The sequence below is a fragment of the Perkinsus marinus genome (genome assembly GCF_000006405.1).
Source record: "Perkinsus marinus ATCC 50983 genomic scaffold scf_1104296951608, whole genome shotgun sequence".
In the NCBI taxonomy this organism is placed as follows: domain Eukaryota; phylum Perkinsozoa; order Perkinsida; family Perkinsidae; genus Perkinsus; species Perkinsus marinus.
In genome coordinates, this window is record NW_003209210.1 from 1 (window position 1) to 16118 (window position 16118).

At 50.7% G+C, this 16118-nt stretch overlaps 6 protein-coding genes across 6 annotated transcripts; 4 read left to right on the top strand and 2 right to left on the bottom strand.

The window, feature by feature from the left end:
• Positions 1-417: 417 nt before the first annotated feature.
• Positions 418-1367, bottom strand: Pmar_PMAR011169 (hypothetical protein; the record flags this gene model as incomplete). Its single annotated transcript, XM_002777488.1, has 5 exons — positions 418-696; positions 738-901; positions 954-1074; positions 1124-1207; positions 1257-1367. The coding sequence occupies 5 exons, from the start codon at positions 1365-1367 to the stop codon at positions 418-420; spliced, it is 759 nt and encodes a 252-aa protein (XP_002777534.1).
• A 39-nt stretch (positions 1368-1406) lies between these two features.
• Pmar_PMAR011170 (hypothetical protein) lies at positions 1407-1938 on the bottom strand (the record flags this gene model as incomplete). Its single annotated transcript, XM_002777489.1, has 4 exons — positions 1407-1532; positions 1641-1708; positions 1751-1830; positions 1877-1938. The coding sequence occupies 4 exons, from the start codon at positions 1936-1938 to the stop codon at positions 1407-1409; spliced, it is 336 nt and encodes a 111-aa protein (XP_002777535.1).
• Positions 1939-3852: 1914 nt separating this feature from the next.
• Pmar_PMAR011171 (Prespore protein DP87 precursor, putative) lies at positions 3853-4785 on the top strand (the record flags this gene model as incomplete). Its single annotated transcript, XM_002777490.1, has 1 exon — positions 3853-4785. The coding sequence occupies one exon, from the start codon at positions 3853-3855 to the stop codon at positions 4783-4785; it is 933 nt and encodes a 310-aa protein (XP_002777536.1).
• A 1867-nt stretch (positions 4786-6652) lies between these two features.
• On the top strand, positions 6653-8686 carry Pmar_PMAR011172 (hypothetical protein; the record flags this gene model as incomplete). The annotated part of the gene is made up of 9 exons (XM_002777491.1): positions 6653-6773; positions 6823-6934; positions 6986-7082; positions 7137-7211; positions 7831-7935; positions 7984-8099; positions 8189-8316; positions 8363-8453; positions 8641-8686. The coding sequence occupies 9 exons, from the start codon at positions 6653-6655 to the stop codon at positions 8684-8686; spliced, it is 891 nt and encodes a 296-aa protein (XP_002777537.1).
• A 348-nt stretch (positions 8687-9034) lies between these two features.
• On the top strand, positions 9035-12851 carry Pmar_PMAR011173 (phosphotransferase, putative; the record flags this gene model as incomplete). Its single annotated transcript, XM_002777492.1, has 15 exons — positions 9035-9102; positions 9144-9261; positions 9312-9405; positions 9452-9644; positions 9780-10016; positions 10144-10303; positions 10629-10698; positions 10746-10868; positions 11362-11450; positions 11543-11627; positions 11678-11784; positions 11834-11920; positions 11964-12093; positions 12142-12275; positions 12665-12851. The coding sequence occupies 15 exons, from the start codon at positions 9035-9037 to the stop codon at positions 12830-12832; spliced, it is 1863 nt and encodes a 620-aa protein (XP_002777538.1). The 3' UTR covers positions 12833-12851.
• Positions 12852-12926: 75 nt separating this feature from the next.
• Positions 12927-15129, top strand: Pmar_PMAR011174 (hypothetical protein). The gene is made up of 11 exons (XM_002777493.1): positions 12927-13149; positions 13236-13298; positions 13342-13455; positions 13503-13645; positions 13715-13823; positions 13907-13984; positions 14041-14111; positions 14158-14303; positions 14403-14461; positions 14512-14675; positions 14729-15129. Exons 1-11 carry the CDS (start codon positions 12939-12941, stop codon positions 14951-14953), a joined length of 1383 nt encoding a protein of 460 aa, XP_002777539.1. The 5' UTR covers positions 12927-12938; the 3' UTR covers positions 14954-15129.
• Positions 15130-16118: the final 989 nt, after the last annotated feature.

Here is a 16118-nt window from a genome sequence, read left to right on the forward strand (position 1 = left end):
TGAGAGCCTCTATGAGTTTGTTGTATTAGGTCATCGAAACGGAAGGAGAAGTCGTGACCGAAGGTGTTACCGAGTGATTCCATAACATGAGATTGGTGATGTGTCGTTGGTGTGGTATTTGTGTTGGTACAGTATATTCTGGAGAGGGCTCAACAACAGGAAAACAATGACGTTGTGCCACAGTGACACCGCGCCTCGTCTGGTTTTCCTACCCCTCCTCTACCACCTGGGAGGTAGAGCGTGATTTGCATGACACTCAATGCAGACGAAACGAAGTCGGGGGATATTACGACTGCTACATTTATAATGCAGGCTTTTTGCCATGCGCATTCGATCGGCCTACGCTCCCCTGATCGATTCCTTGAGTACTTTGTCATCTCACTGGAGAACAAAACATTGCATTCAGAGCAACACCATTCAACGTGGCCCTTTGGTATGCCTCTTCCCAACCAGACGATTGATCTGTCGTGATAGGTAGTCTGCTTCTGCAGCAAGCATGTCATTCATAGCTCGCCGATGGTTTAGGAGCTTCTGACAATATTGAAGCCACTCCAAGCGGAGTTGTTTCCTCCCGTGCCTCACTTGATAACGGCCCTCCTTGGCTATGAGGGCCCTAGCAGCTCGGCCCTTGAAGTCCTCTTCCACGAGGTCGCGAGTGTTGACGAATCGCTGTCGTCGGTGCCCCCAATCGATGCCCTAATAGAGAACAGTATCACGGTGCCTAGTATGAAGGCTACCTGGAAGGTCTGCAACAGCTGCCTCTCCTTCGAAAGCCTCTCTTGCCGTCGGAGGGCTGAGTCCTCAGCTACCAATTGCCGCTTAAAATGATCTACGGACTCTCGTTCCGCCGTCCTCTCCTGCTCTTGTCTTGAGCTAAGGGCCTTGGCATGCTTGAGGGTATCTGACAGTGTTGCACAGTCACAGTATGATGAGCGATATTGGAAGTAGCTCACCCCTGCCAGGCAGAGTTGCCCATCTAGCAGCCTTAGCCTGGAGCAGCTGATCTGCGATCTGCTCTCGGCGATGTAGCCCTTCACCCGCGCCCTTACGGAACTCTCCCTCAAGGGCATTCACCTACATGATTGCCTATTGACTCCAGGAGAGGACCCCATCCCTGGCTCACTCGTTGCTGAGCCTTACGCTGCTTGCAATACCAGCTCTCCTGAGCTACTCCATTGACGACATCCCTCTCGACTTTTATCCTCTCCTAAGTTTAGGAAGGTATCGAGACTCGACCAGTGCTACCGTCCTATCACCTGTCTCCCTATAGCCGACCGTTCCTTCCTATTGATCTTATCCGCTACCTCTCGCAACCACTCCATCTCCAACTCCTCCTTCACGTTCAACTGTCGTATCTTGCGGGGCATATTGAGTCCCCCGTTACTCAGCAGAGACCGGGCATTACGCTATGCAGTCGCTTCGATGACCGGGACCTTTGAGCCTGCCACAATTCCGCCGGGGCCGTCGAATAGAACAGTGATGGCATTTTTCGCGAGATAAACCTTGTTCCGGGCTGACCCTAGCAGCCGACCCTACGATTGACCGCCCAACAGCCCTAGGCTACAGAAACTGTCATGATCGTCTCAGCATCAATGCCTTGAAGACTCTGGAGGAGCCGGGGCGAATTTCTGAGTACTCACGTATTCCTTCTCGATGCTGTGATAGACGGGTAGCTCCGCTAGCTTGGCCGGATCGTCGTCATCATCATCTGATAATCGACATTCTCATCAGCCACAGAAGTGCCTACTACCTCTGCCCGCCACCGGAAGCCACCACACCATAGAGAGGACGAATATCATAAGGAAGCTGACATAGTATAGAGCGAAGGTCCTGAGGCCGGGGGAGGTAGGGGGAGAATAGCATTCATGAATGCTACCCTATCTCGTCCTGTTTTTGGGCGAACGACTCGAATTTCCAATACTCAGCAGGATTGACCATGCTCAAGTCGTCCACTGTATGGAGCTTCCGTCGACTCAGTCTCCCTCTCAATGACCCCACCATTCTGTGGCCAGATGCTTCCGTTGCTGCGTCCATAGACCCATCATCTGCCTCGGTAGAAGAGTCTTGGCTTGGTCGCGCTCTATGGCTACGCCCAGTAGAGAAGTATTGAGCTCGCAGGGTGGGAACTGAGGGACCGACACGGTGGCGAGAGTTCTTCTGATAATGACGATGATGATGATTGCGGCTCTTTTCACAACATAAGGAGGCCAGTACTACCTCGACCCATCACAGGCCGCATTTGATACGGTGTAGCTGCTTTCACTATTTTCCAAAGAGGAATCATACGTTAATAAAAGCTCACCTGACATGCCACTCGAATATCCCTGCGAACGGTCTGTTGCCTAACCCAACACAATGGTGCATACGGACAACCATAGTAATGACATGACTGCGCTCAGCGGTTCCCCAGGACTCTCGCGGTCGTGGCGCGTTGCCGCTGTCTCTCAAGCTCATCGGCGTAACTGCATGCACATCGGAGGAGCTCTCGTCCAGACTGACTGGACCTACTCGTCTGCGACTCTCCTCTGTTGCCGGGATAGGGTCGTCTCGCCATCAGGGGAAACGACGTAATCCCCCCGGAGCACTACGCAAACACAATGATACCGAATCGCAGGAGAGGCGCTCAGAGGCCCACAGATGTCGATTTCCTCCCTCCCGTTGGCTTGTGTTCCTCCAGGACTGAGCTTATCCGCTGTTGCGGGGTCGACCGCTACGAACGGCTGGTGATGGTGAATTGGCGTTCTGAATGATTATGATCCCCCTCACTGGCCTCTCACCAACTGCCTTACACTCCCTCCTTAGCCATGCCACGGGGACCTGGTACGATACCACAGCCTATGTGATTCGGAGAGGCATAGCAATGATTACTCATATGGAAAATGCTGATCTCGCATGAATCGTGCAGCACGTTGCGCGACTGGATCCGCGCTCGGAAAAAATGTCCCAGCCGGGTCTTGAACCCGGGACCACCAAATACTCCTGAACGCGATGGAGCGCATGTAGCTCAGGTGGTGTCTACGCTTGGTATTTTCATCGCCCTTGGTCGTTTGACACGTGGGACTTCCATCCACGCGACTGGGAATGCTGCGCATTAACTCTACACCGCCCGCCTCAATACGAATGTATTATATCTTTTCCAGATTCAGCTGGAGAGGAGGCTAATGACTTTCCTGAGGAAATATGCGGTTGGTTTTTACAGCAGCAGCAGCAGCAGCAGCAAGGGCGAAGACCGGAAGTCCTCTCGATGGCAGCAGGTGGACTAAGCCCGCGAGGATGGAGAGAGATGGAGAAGAAGTCGGTCGAAGCTTCAGAGCAGGAATACGTGATAATTAAATCATGTATTGCTCGTTGTTAAGGACTGTTTTAATTGAGAATATATGGGGATATATGCTAATGGTTTTCTTTGCATTCAGCGAGCGAATCAAACACAGGGGAGAGCGCATCACTTTCAACACAAGATCCACTTAGGAGAGGGAGAGAGTAGAGTAGCTGTCGAATCACCATCTCAGAGCCAGTACATGCAGACCTATGTAAGAGTTTGACTTACGGTTTCGCGATGCGAGTTGAACTGGGACGAACTGCACTACGAAGGATTCGTTGTCCTACACACTGGTAAGGATTCGAGACGGCATATCTTACGGTTTCATGGGATTGTACCAGAGACTACCTTGGCCGTCACATTGCTACCTTCCGCGGTGGAATGTAGAGTCAGAGTTGATAGTGCTGTTGAGGGGGCCCTCATAATTGCAGTTCCTTGCATGGGATGAGGTAGATGGCGAGTAGGTTTGGGAATCCTTAGGTCAAGACGTGTCGTGTAGGTCGATCTATATCCTCACACTTATCATGACCAAAATGGCTATATTCTCCATTGTTATCCCTGTAGCCTTCGGAGTTGGGAACCGCTATTTGCAGGGGACGTCAACGAGCTCGCCATCTACTACGATACCTCCGACTCCAACACTATTTTCGGCTCCGGTTGATGGTGCCACTTTGCAGAACACTTGTGACATCTACTGCCAGGGACTCAATGGTGGTGCCTCCTATTGTAAACTGGATCTGAGCCCACCGATTTGTCATGGGGGAGATCAGCCTTGTGGTACGGTCGCTATCTGCGGTCCTCCTGTAACAGTTACACCGACTGATGTGGTTCCTACTGGTGATGGAACGTATGAGCCAGCCTGTGACACGATGTGCCAGAGTCTCAATGATGAGGCTTCGTATTGTAAGCGGTGGCTCCCTCGTCCAACCTGCCTCGGTGGCGATCAGCCATGCGGTGATCAAACTATCTGTACTTCCCAGACGTGGCCTCCTGCCCCCACACCGTCTCTTCCAGCTGGTGCCCACCCTCATGAGTCTGCCCCTTGCAACGAATATTGCGTCGGCCTTAATGGACCATCTTCGTTCTGTAAGTGGTGGAAGAATGAGCCTGTCTGTCAGGGAGGCGATCAGCCCTGTGGTGTATCGGATTGTCCTACCGGTACCCTTGCTCCCACTGGAGGCCCTCCGGACTCCCATGCTGGCCCTAGTCCAAGCTGCAATGCGTACTGTGCCGCAATGAACCCTGGCCTTTCCGGTGATCGCGTGTCCTACTGCAAGTGGTGGCTGTATGTGCCAGCCTGTTACGTTGGTGATCAGCTCTGCGGCCCCAGCGTCTGCAGCGATTATGAGGACACTACAGCGCCGACCTCTGTGTCTACTGCCATTACTAGTACTCTAGCGTCTACAACTCAGATCGTCACAACCTCGACAACTAAAGTAGCCACTACTGCAGCTCCCACTGTTTGATCTCTAGTTTGCCCTGTGAACTCGACTCAACTTTGGGAGATCTAAACCCAGCTAATCAAACTCTGGGTGATTCATTGTATATCGTGGACTCTGATTATATCTCAAGTCCCTTTCTCGGTGAAGGGAAATCGTGTCTCGTGTTGCATGGTGTCTCGGGGAGTTGTGTGATTTGACTTTGCGTTCAGCTGGACTCATCAGTCGTTTCTAGGGAGTCCATGGTCCAAGGGGCCCTGTCGAAGTTGCCCATTCGATCTTTCTGCGAATGGATAGCATTAGATAGCCTTTCGGTGACACGTAGGCTAAGAATCCGCGATTCAAAGTTCCTTACAAGCTGAATTACGGGGGCGTTGGTGTGAGACAACTCCTATCGGCCTCGCATTGAGATAAATCCGGACCGTTTTTGCTACTGAGATTTGAAAGTAAGGATTCTTCTATCTCGTTACTCACCGGAGGCTATTGGACTTGCAAGAGCTATTGTTACTGCATTACACTCGGAGGAATGACGTCCAAGGCGAGAATTTGTGGTACCCTCTTGAGCAGAGAGACGCGAGCCGAAAGTCTTGGCCACTTTTGAGTAGGTGCACTTTTCTCGCTACAGTGTATTCATCGATCCTTCGCGTCGGAAGCGAGCTCGATGGGAGTATACTATCCATAGTACCACGTTATGGGGTCTCCAATGAGTGCGGATGACGTCCGATAGTTCCTGTCCGCAATGGCATCGTCGCTGAGCAGTAGGTTGGGTCCACGGAAAGAGATGAAGCTGGTTAATAGAGGAACACTTAGTCTCCCAAGCAGCTACAGTAAGCATCCATTGTAGCGTTTAACTTGAGAGATACCCACATCGCTTATTCTGTCACTTGTGCGGCATCGTTGGGAAATACCAAGCTCGAGATTTAGTAGCCAGTGTTCTTCAGAACTACCGAAGGCCGCGGCTCCGACTGCGCTAGCCGTCGCCGTGGTCTTCTCTAATACTCATCAGAATGACCAAGCAAAGTCGGACACAATCGTCGCTGTCGTCAGCGGCTTGACTGATGGAGGATTACTCATCTGGACCTTGAAACCGTCGGCGCTGAGAAATGCCACCACAATGTTGTCTGGGGAGGTACGTCGATCACCGGCGGTACATGCGGGTCCAGTGACGTCTATTGTGGTGGGGAGGAGTATTCCTATCCCTGTGATGGAACCAGGCTTTTGGCTCACTCTCTTCACTGCTTCCGTTGACCGGACCATAAAGCAATGGCATGTGATCTTGAACCAGAGAGAGATAACGGCAAACTCGGTGGTCAGGACAATCTACGGCAACTCGAGCGCGATAACGTCTATGGCTTTATTTCCCAAGTCGGGGAATCGGCATATAGTCTCGGGCTGTAGTGATGGTTCCTTGACCCTGTGGACGGCCCAGCCAACGATCACAGGCCCTGCGAGCCATACACCTGACGCTCCTTTACGGTACCCCGCATACGATCGGGCGACCACCTTGGTGGGCGCATCGAGGAAAGCAACTTCCTGGGTAGCGAGTATGGCTGTGCACGAGGGTGACGTCGTGAAAAGTATCTTTTGTGGTATGAGTAATGGCCATGTACAGGTGGTTGAGGTCGACTCTAGGGGAGATCGGGTGTCCTCTTCCAGGGATGCGGAGGCCTTGTCCAGTCCCATCCGGAAGTTGCTACTGCTAAGTGACTGTGGGGGAGGTCTCGACATGATCGATAACAATACTCTATTCGCCATAGGCGATTCCTATAGTATCGTGGGGTTGAACCCCAGCTCATTGGAGAGGATGATCACATTGGATATTCCTCATCAAGTGTTATCATCTAGCAGCCGCCTGAAGAGACCTGCTGTGGAGGCCAGGGACAGCGGTTGCGTGATGGCTTCGTTCAAGGGTCAGGCTAGTAGTCTACTGCTCGGCGCCTCAGAGGATGGCTTCTGTGTGTATGACGTTGTGAACGGCTGTACTGTCCAGTGTGATACCGCAGGCCTCCCTTTGGGTGAGGGTGTTGACCCGCGATGAGTATAAGTGTTGCGCGGCCTCGGTAGGTGCTATGGTGGATGCTGCCTTCCTGCCGTCTGGTGGTGGCTTGCGGACTTTGTTCGTTCTGAATGCTATGAAGCCTGAAGTCTGTGTATATTCTCTTACTTCTACTCAGAGGTCAGACACTGCATGACTCGGTATAGTGCGGGTAGCACAACCTTATAATAGGTATACCAAGTTCTGTGTGACTGCTAATGGAGATAGCTCAGCAGGAGTCGGATACCTCGTCCAGATTCATAATACAGGCATTGGGTGTTCCTTAGATGTGGGTCGTGTCGGAGCAGCCACCCCGAAGTAATGCCTGCTCAGCCGTCTCCAGGCTGCTACCTACTGGCTGGCCATATCAATGGAGATATCCGCTTATGGGACCTGGGAGGTGCCCCTTCTGATCAAGGTAAGAGACTACATATCCCGAGTAGCATTTAACCTCTGTAGTCCCACTGGAATTCCGTTGCGGTCGAGGGTGGGACTCGATTGAGGTAACGGCAATGTGCTACCTGCAGTGGTGCCGGGCAGTGGCTTGCGGTAAGTCCTCCATCATTCGTTGGTGGTGACGTCTGGGCTCAGGTACGGAAGGTGGAGAAGTCTTTCTGGTACCACTGAGTTCCGCAGCAGGCCAGGCCGGCCGGGTGTTTCTTAGTCGTGAAGGAGCAAAGCCTCATACTAACAGCATCACAGCTATCTGTACTCCGCGGTAGGCAACTTCGTGTGCATGCGTGCAACGTAGTAGTTATAAGCCAGTGAAGGAAGACTTCAGTTGTTAACCAAGCATTGATCGTCATCGAGTGTTATTACTCTGTTCACACTCACTCCTGATATAGTCTATTACTAACGACCTTTGCCCGGCTGTGTCGCTCGTGGAACAACAGTCGGGTGTCCTTCAGCCGAGGGGCCGTCGTCTGTGGTTCTTACGACGGCTATGTGTCGAGGTGGACCATAGCGATAGAGACTCATGAGGAGCCTGTGATGTCCCTCGTCATTAACAGTACCACTACTATGTAGTTCTCGTGCAGTTGGTCGCCGCCAAGTTTGAGGGTTCCGTTCGAGCCTCGATTCCCAAATGCACAACTCATGGCGATATCGGTGGTGCGGGGGAGTTCGATCAACAATCTGAGGAGGTGTCTTAACGCAGACCTCATCCTGTATCGAAATGAGGCCTCGAGTAGGTGTTGGCTTTGGCTGCTTATCAAGGTGATTCCGATGCCGGTTACGTGTTATCCGGGGGTAGTGCAGGATCTATCATCATGTGCCCAGATAGACCTGCTGGTGTGAAGAAGATACGGTAGAGTAACTGGTCTCTACGTCCCTATCGGGTGCTCTTAGGAGTTGCCAAGGCCAGTCGATTCTCCTGTTGCAGTGTCATTGTGGTAGTGGCTGCCCTACTGAACGACTTTACGCCCTCACATCTGGGAGAGCCCTTATTGTCATTGATATAGAGGCAGACTTCCTCCACTCGAAATGGGACAAGGTCGATAGCGTAGATCTGAGCGCCTCTGGGGGTAGCATCCTCTGGAGAGCTCGCTGCTCTGGTCAGGAGCTTTCTAGGTGGTGGAGCCGTACCCACAGCAGTTGCTTTGGTTTGCGACGATGAGGAGTGCCTAGTTTTGTTCGGAGAGGAGACAGGCGTGGTAGGACTGTAAGAAGGGTGTGGTCTGTTGGGGACATGGGGTCTATCGTGGAAACCTCCTTATCGTTACGCCGTTGAGCAGAGTGTGGTGAGTTAATCGGAAGTTGTTGTATTGGCTTTGTTACAGAGTTACTGTGCAACAACACTATGGGATGGGGCCTGGGGGTTGGGAGTGCTAGAAAATGTCTCGGCTCAGGTCTCTGTACATAGAATACGGAGAGATGCGGCAGACGGCTATATAGTGGAGGATGGGAAAATCTTCACTGTGCGCAGAAGATACCTTTGCGGGAGCATCGTGTGTGACCTCAGGTGGGCTCTTCATCCGTAACAAGTTTAGCCATGTCGGAAGGGCATGACATGATATATGTGGGCACGGCTGAGGGGGAGGTTGTGCTGGTCCCGTTTTAAGCACGATGCTTCGGTGGCCTTCTCATGGGTCCTTGTGTTGATCTGATAGTGTGGGTGGAGGCGAACATACTCGGTGTATGGCCTATCTACTTCATACTACTACCGTGAATCTAACATTGACGGCACTGACACTTTGATGGTAGTTTGTCGATGGAGATGCCTTCAGTGTGTTTTATATTACAATGTCTGTTGAAGTGAATTCAGAGGAGACCGTTCCTGAGGTCCTACTGTTGGATTTGGGTGGAATAACGTGAGCATGCAATACGGAAATGGAATGGTAGATAGCCTCAGATTTCCATCACCGATTGGTCCGTTGTTGGCTGCTGCCGAATCTATACGGGACCCAGGCCTGCCTAGGCGTATGGTGTCCTCTGTACTGTGGAAGGAGCTTGAATGCGGCTTCTTGACGGTAGTAGGAGTAGCGGTCGTAGTAGATGTAGTGGCGGATCAGATGGATAGATACCTGAGTTTTGTGAGCAGTTCGCTAAGGGCAAGGCGGTAGTGCAAGAGGCCCTCATAGGCTGGTTCGAGGGGCTAAGGGCAATGGAACCTAGTAGGAGGATTGTGGAGGAATTGCTGGTCGTCTATTCGGTGCTCAGGTCCTCGTATGATAATTTTGCTTAGCGAACTCCGTCTGAAATACCCTGGGTTGAAGATAGGTGCGGTGACTAACAACTTCAAGCATCCAGCTCCTCTGAGGCCCATGAGAGATCTCAGGGGGGAGCTATTGTTCGATACTATAGTAGAGAGTGCGGTAGAAGGGATGGCCAAAGGACATCCTGGTGGGGAAAGGTGACAACTTGGGTGTAGCGAGGACTGGGAACTTTGGAGGTCATCCCTTGGAGAACGTGGGAGCTGATGCACTCTATAGGGCTCTATTGATGTAGCTGTAAATGATTAGATCGTGTGATAGCAGTCACCGTGTAGATGGGCGCTCGTGGAGGTATGGAACTTCCATGATGGAAGTTATATGGAAGCCCATATAATTTGGAGCTCTGTCAGACTATTCAAGACAGCACTGGAACGTTTGGACTATCACGGTCCGGCTTCTGCTGTACTCTACTTGGATGATTTGAAGCATAATCTGGCCCAACCGGCATCCCTAGGGATCCGCACTAGACATGCCATTACGCCTGAGGAGGCTACTGAGACCATCAGGAAGATGTAGTCATGGGATGCTCTTCGAATCCGCATACGCCTCGTTGTCCCCTCTACCGTTTTTAATCTGCGGCTAACTCAGTTTCGGTCTACCATCCTATATTATTCCTCCCCTATCTACACCCCATCCAAGGCTTGCTCTGGATGTGTCCAGTGGCTCCCCTTTGCAGAAGTATCTGGCTTCCTTGGGAGTGTTACCGGATAGCATTTCGGATCAAGCCCGACCATTCGCGTGGCAGTTCTCTTTCGGCCAGTCCAATCCGACGTATCTAGTAGGGCTTATCCCAGAGAAGGTAGGTTAGCCGTAAGCTCGGTGAAACCTCCTTTTTCTCGGCTATGAGTTAATCTCATGTCGTTGTGTGGCGGGGCTAGGTGGAGGAGTCTGCGAAGAGAAGTGCCGATAGAATGTATTCAATTCTAATCGTGATGAATAGGACTTAGTAAATTAGTCATAATCCCTAATCACAATCGTAATAGTGATCAAATAGAGCTACGTGTCTAGCCCTATCACGGGCGCCTGGTGGACTCTAGGTCCTCAGAAGAATTGTTTTGGTCGGATTATCGAGTGGCGATAGAATGTTATTATTGTTATGTAGCTTCTTGTGTCTATAACCTCAGCCCCTCGAAGGCTATACCCTACAGAAGCTCTTGGAGGAGAAGTGTGCTGTCCTGAGGAAGCAGCCACCAGGTAGGGGCTCAGGATGGCTGATCCACCTTAGGGGTACTGTAATGCAGGAGAGCTGCTCCCCTCGGCCCATGATGTTGTCCGGGAGTATACGGTGATGTCGGAGTTAGGCAAGGAAGGATGCGTACCGGTTCCACGGACTCTGGGGCTGTGCACTGATAAGACAATCTGTGGTACTATTACTGGGTGGTTACTGTGCGAGATGCCTCTCCGGCTGTTATTGGATTGTATACGTTGTTGCCCACAGCCTCTGATCTGAAAAAGATTTGCAGCACCGTTTCCTCGGTCCAAAACCCAAACACCGCTGGTGAATAGCCCCAACACTTGCATCAGCACTAGACGATGTTTATAGCCCGTGGAGAAAGTCCAGAGGAAGGATAGCACAGTCTGGCGCTAGCCAAGGAGAGGCTCCTCCATCACGGCCAATCCGGAGCCTTCCAGCCCATCAATTATCGATCAACTCGTGTAACGTACGTGAAGACGCAATGAATGAAAATGCGTACGGACAAATACCTTGCGTGGCTTGAGTCGCCAGGACTTTAACGGCAATGGGGGAACAAGTGTCAAAGAGCAAATCATTAAGAACAAGATTATCATTAGGGGCCACTGCCTCAGATTGTCATCGAAGTATCCTACCTCTGCGCTATGATAGCCTTGTGTGGTCAGGTGCAGCCTTCTATGTTATGAGATTTGTGACGGGTGTGGTATTTACTGATCCCAATTTACCCAACCTGCAGCCCTACCAGCGTCGGAAAGTGAGTCACGTTGAAGGAGTTATCGCCGGAGTCGTTTTTTGGGGGATCACCCCTGGTTGAAAGGTTGTGTAGTACTGGGCATATGTACGCAGGTATATGAGGACCTCATGAAGACAGCTGCAGCTGTACACAACTTCCCTTGGCATCGTTCCGAGGCCCTCACTCAGAGGTTCCGAGGTCAGCTGAGGTGCTCAGCTTGGTATGGGGTATCTCCTCTCTGTGGTCAGGTGATCCATCGAAGTATGTTAGTAAGCAGGTGGAGAGGTGGAGTACTCAAGGCATTGATGTGGAAGGATTCAAACGCCTGGCAAAAGGACTTCTCGATAACGTCAAGGTCAGCTCTCTGAATGCGGCACAGAACTCGACCGTATAGTATCTATCAGATATCTCAGAAGAGCCCCGAGTTCCAAAGCCTCGTTCACGGTGACTTCCGTCTGGACAACTGCATATACGATCCTCACACATTTGAGGTAACCAGGGTGGCTTCAGCTCATTTGGGGAAATTTTGGTTAGGTGGTGGCCGTTTTGGATTGGGAATTGAGTACTACTGGCAACAGTCTAGTCGATATAGCCAGTGCCTTGTCGCAGTACTATGGTCTCTATCCGGGCATTGCTCAGTTGAGCTCGAACTTTGAAGAGCTTGGTGAGCCATGGTTCGAATCCTGGTGGAAGCATATTGGTGGTTATTCAGGTATACCGAAGGAACGGGAGCTTCTTGATTTATACCTCCGCTATCGCGAGGTGGAGTCGATCCCTGAAGGGTTGATGCAGTACATGGAGGCCTTCCAGTGCTTGAGGATGGCTGGCATCCTCTATGGAGTTCTGGTAGGACTTATGGATGCATATGAAGCGGTTATGATGGGTATTGCCATTTCCTCTCCTAACACTTTGCACTCCTTTGAGAGGATTAGGTGTACCACACGCTCCGTATTCTGCGGTGGCGTAGTCCGAGTTGGCGCGCATTACTTGGTTGATAGTTTGAAGGGAAATATCGGTCGGTAGTCACTACCTCACACAGGATGACTGTGGGGTGCTGCGATGATATGTACAGTAGCGAACATTTAAGCGGCGGAATAAGTAATTGCATATTATGTGTGTAGAATAGACTTCTGGAGGAGAGGTTCATGACTCCTATCGTGTCTGGGCCCGCTTTTTTGCGCGGTAGAACCTTATCGAAGAGTTGTATAACTCGTTGTGAGTGAACGTATTTTCAGATGCGGACCAAGAAGGGCAATGCATCTCAACAGCATCAGCAGGCCAAGGGTGGTAGCATATTCAGTATGGCCTATGTCACCAAGTTGTGTACACGAGGCTTGGAGTTGCTCCAGAGCAGGGCATGTTCCAGTAGCCCTATCGCAGTGGATGCTCCTTCTAAGTTATAAGTGATGTTTCTAGTTCTGAGCTCGAGGCATTGTTTTGTGAATACTATGGGTCGACTTCGAGCCATCCGCTGGTCTGAAGGCGATTTGTTGTTGTAGTGGTATTGTCATGTCGGTTTTGTCGTTGGGGTCCTTCCACTCATGTTGTGCATCCCCGGTCCATGAAGGGAAGGATAGCGAGCTCGTTGTTGCTGAGTATACGGCTACGAAAGGATCAGCAGTGTATCAACGGCCTGCCTTCCTACCGCCTCCTCTCCCGCTTTATAAGGAGGAGCATCGGTTACCTCTAGCCCGTGTGAAACCCAGCCGACCGCTGGAAAGTAGGTGTATGTCCTCGTTGAATAGTGATAGTGTATGGGACTGTAGACCTGTGCTTGGTGAGCGCGAGCTATCTGACGTATTTCAGGACACCTTGGTGACACTGTTGTTTTTGAAGACTGTTGCTTCTCGGACTCAGTCAGTCGTTTGAGTGAGCAACAAGCAGGTTGGCGGTATTATTATTTCCCTCGTAGGCTCTTTCGATGGCGATCACGCTGTGCTGGAGCAGGTGGAAGGTTGCGAAATGCCTACGCAGTTGCCATTTAGTCACCTCCCTCCACTCGATGCACCAGAGTTGGCTGAGTTTGGTCGGAAAGGAGGATTGGTCAGCGCACGGTCATTTCCTACCGTTCAGACGTTGCGTTGGCATCAGAAGTGCTGGAGAGCATCCAAGTGTTGTGCGAGGAATACGAGCGGTTTTATGCAGCCCGAAGGAGCTTACAATGGCTTGAGGCATATTTACAACGGCATCAAAAAGATACACCCGAGGCTCGACATGTGAGTATTCTTATAGCGGATCGTGTGTAGAGGACCGAAGTTTGTCGGAGTCTGTGATGGTGCGTTCAGTTTAGCGTCTCAATGGAGAAAGATTTATGTATAGCTCGGCTGCGGCTGAAGCTCGAGTGGCTGGACTCGGCTCTCGAGAGGACACGGACAGATGGGATATCGGATGGAGGTGAGTTGATGAGAGTATTGAGATAACTCAGGATGCATTCGAAAGATATCTTCTCAGTAGTGTCGACTCCTCTCTCTTCTCAGACTGCGGTGGGGCTGACAAGTGGCTATACGAGAAACTCTCGTCTGAGAAGGAGCTTTGGCTCAAGCAGGACACAGACTGTGAGGAAGGCCGTGGACTTGGCATCATGCCTTTGTTGTCTTGATGAGCATGTCAGATATGTTGACTTTAAAGATCCAGGGCATTCTGCATAATCCAACGTATCATATAATCAGCCTCATCCGCGAGGTAGATCTCGTGTAGCGTGGTGACCTGATGAAGACCCGTTGATCAGGTCGATCTCCACCCTAATTGGGTTCCATTCCTCTCCGGCTCGTGGACCGATCACGTGATCGAAGGGTGTGGTCGTCGGTGCCAAATGATGGTCACACATGAGTATTCCGTACCGATCCCTTTCGTCCCTTCTCGTTGGGCCTCGATGTGAGTGGCAAGTTCCTCCTTCCTCATACACTGCTGCAAGCCTGTCATGCGAAACGCATTCTATGGTGGTGAACAATTATCACAGTGTGAGCGCCTCAGGTATGCCTTTGCATGTGATGCCTTGGATGAGCCTGGGGTAGAGTCGATAATAATTTACGGTAGGGCGGTGAGCTTCTCCGCTCGTTTGCTATACTTCATAGAATGGTAGGTAGAGGTATACCCGAAGATAGCAAGGAGTTTTGGGGCTATTCTGTGCCGACGATGAAGGGGATCCGAGCGGAGCTGGAGACTCTATCTTTCGTCATGAAGCCGATTGATGGAGGGAAGTCGACCAGTTTTACTATACTAGCAGAAACGAATCCCAAGATACACGTGAGATCGCCTGCTACGTTGGTGTGTGAGCGGGTGAATGTGTTAAGGTGTAGATACCTGAGAAGATTCTTGGATGGTTATGCAAGCAATATGCCAAGTATATTTTCCACAGCATAGAGAAGCTCTCAGATAACTTTGAGAGCACCGAGTATCCCACTCGTATGGAGCAAAATAGAGACTTCTATGAATTCATTGAGACAACGGTGATTGGAAGAATTAAGTCAATGCATGAACGGGGTCGATCCTGTCATGATAAGGATGACTTTGTAGCCAGCTGAAGCAAGCTTTTTTCTCAGTGCTTTGCTTTGACGTTTATCTTGTGCATTCATCCAGTCGAATTGTCAACTGACTTTGAGTCTGATTCTGCTGTTATCTTGACTAGGCCTACGAGGAAGTCTTGTGTCTCAGCTTGCCCTGTACCGGGGCATGTTACACGTTTTTGACTATAGTACGATTGCTGCGATGTCGACAAAGTTGCTTTATCATATGATTTGTGTTGTGTAAGGGAGTGTGTCGAAAGGGACCGAGTTGAATTCAGTGAGTTCTCACCCATAACTGAAACGAAGCATAATATCTCCCCCTGTGCGGCAATGCAGCGTGCTTGGACTGTACGGCACGCTTTCTAGCAGATATTTACTAGACTCAACAATCGAGGATGGAAGACGAACCTGTATTGAAGCAGTGACTTCGAACTAATTATGAGGTAGCATATGAACTGTGTGTGAATCCCGAGCACACAAGAATTCAATCGAATGAATTGACAAGTCATTCCAGAACGCGAATCGGAAGCTACATGTAGATGGAACATGTTGCGAATAGTGTCGTAGGTGGTGTGATGGCACATGACTACACAGTACGTAGAAGGTGAACGTGTACAATACTCCCGCACATATGAAACGTACACGATAGCAAATGACGCAACGATTCTTAAATGACATGAAGACAGATCCTCAAGTGTGCCGTGAGACTGCCGACCCTTAATAATGAACTCACCAACAAATTGTTGGCAACAATCTTCACAACTCAATGTTTCCCATAGTGCCCCTGCACGAGTCCAACAAAAATCGCAGTGAGCCTGAAGAGTCCAAATTAGAGCAAATAAGTTGATACTCCGATGCCTGGACGTTCGGTCTACCGGAGCTTAAGCTCTGAAGTACCGTGTGAAATCATCGGTATTAGCTCAGGTGGGTTACTGGGTCCCAACATGGGCATCCCATATGAAGATGGTCGCTGTGGTGAGAGGCTTTTCGGCTAGCAACAGGCCAATGGAAGACTCGCGCACGGAGAAGATTCGAGAATCTTTTCGTTTCGACCAAGCCTATCTTGACTTGCGAGCTGAAGCATATTCCCATCATGTGGCAAAGCTGAAGAAATTCATGAGAATTTGGTCAGAAGTACTGGATACTGAGCTGGAATCCCGTAAGCTGTGTGCTGCACTGTTCT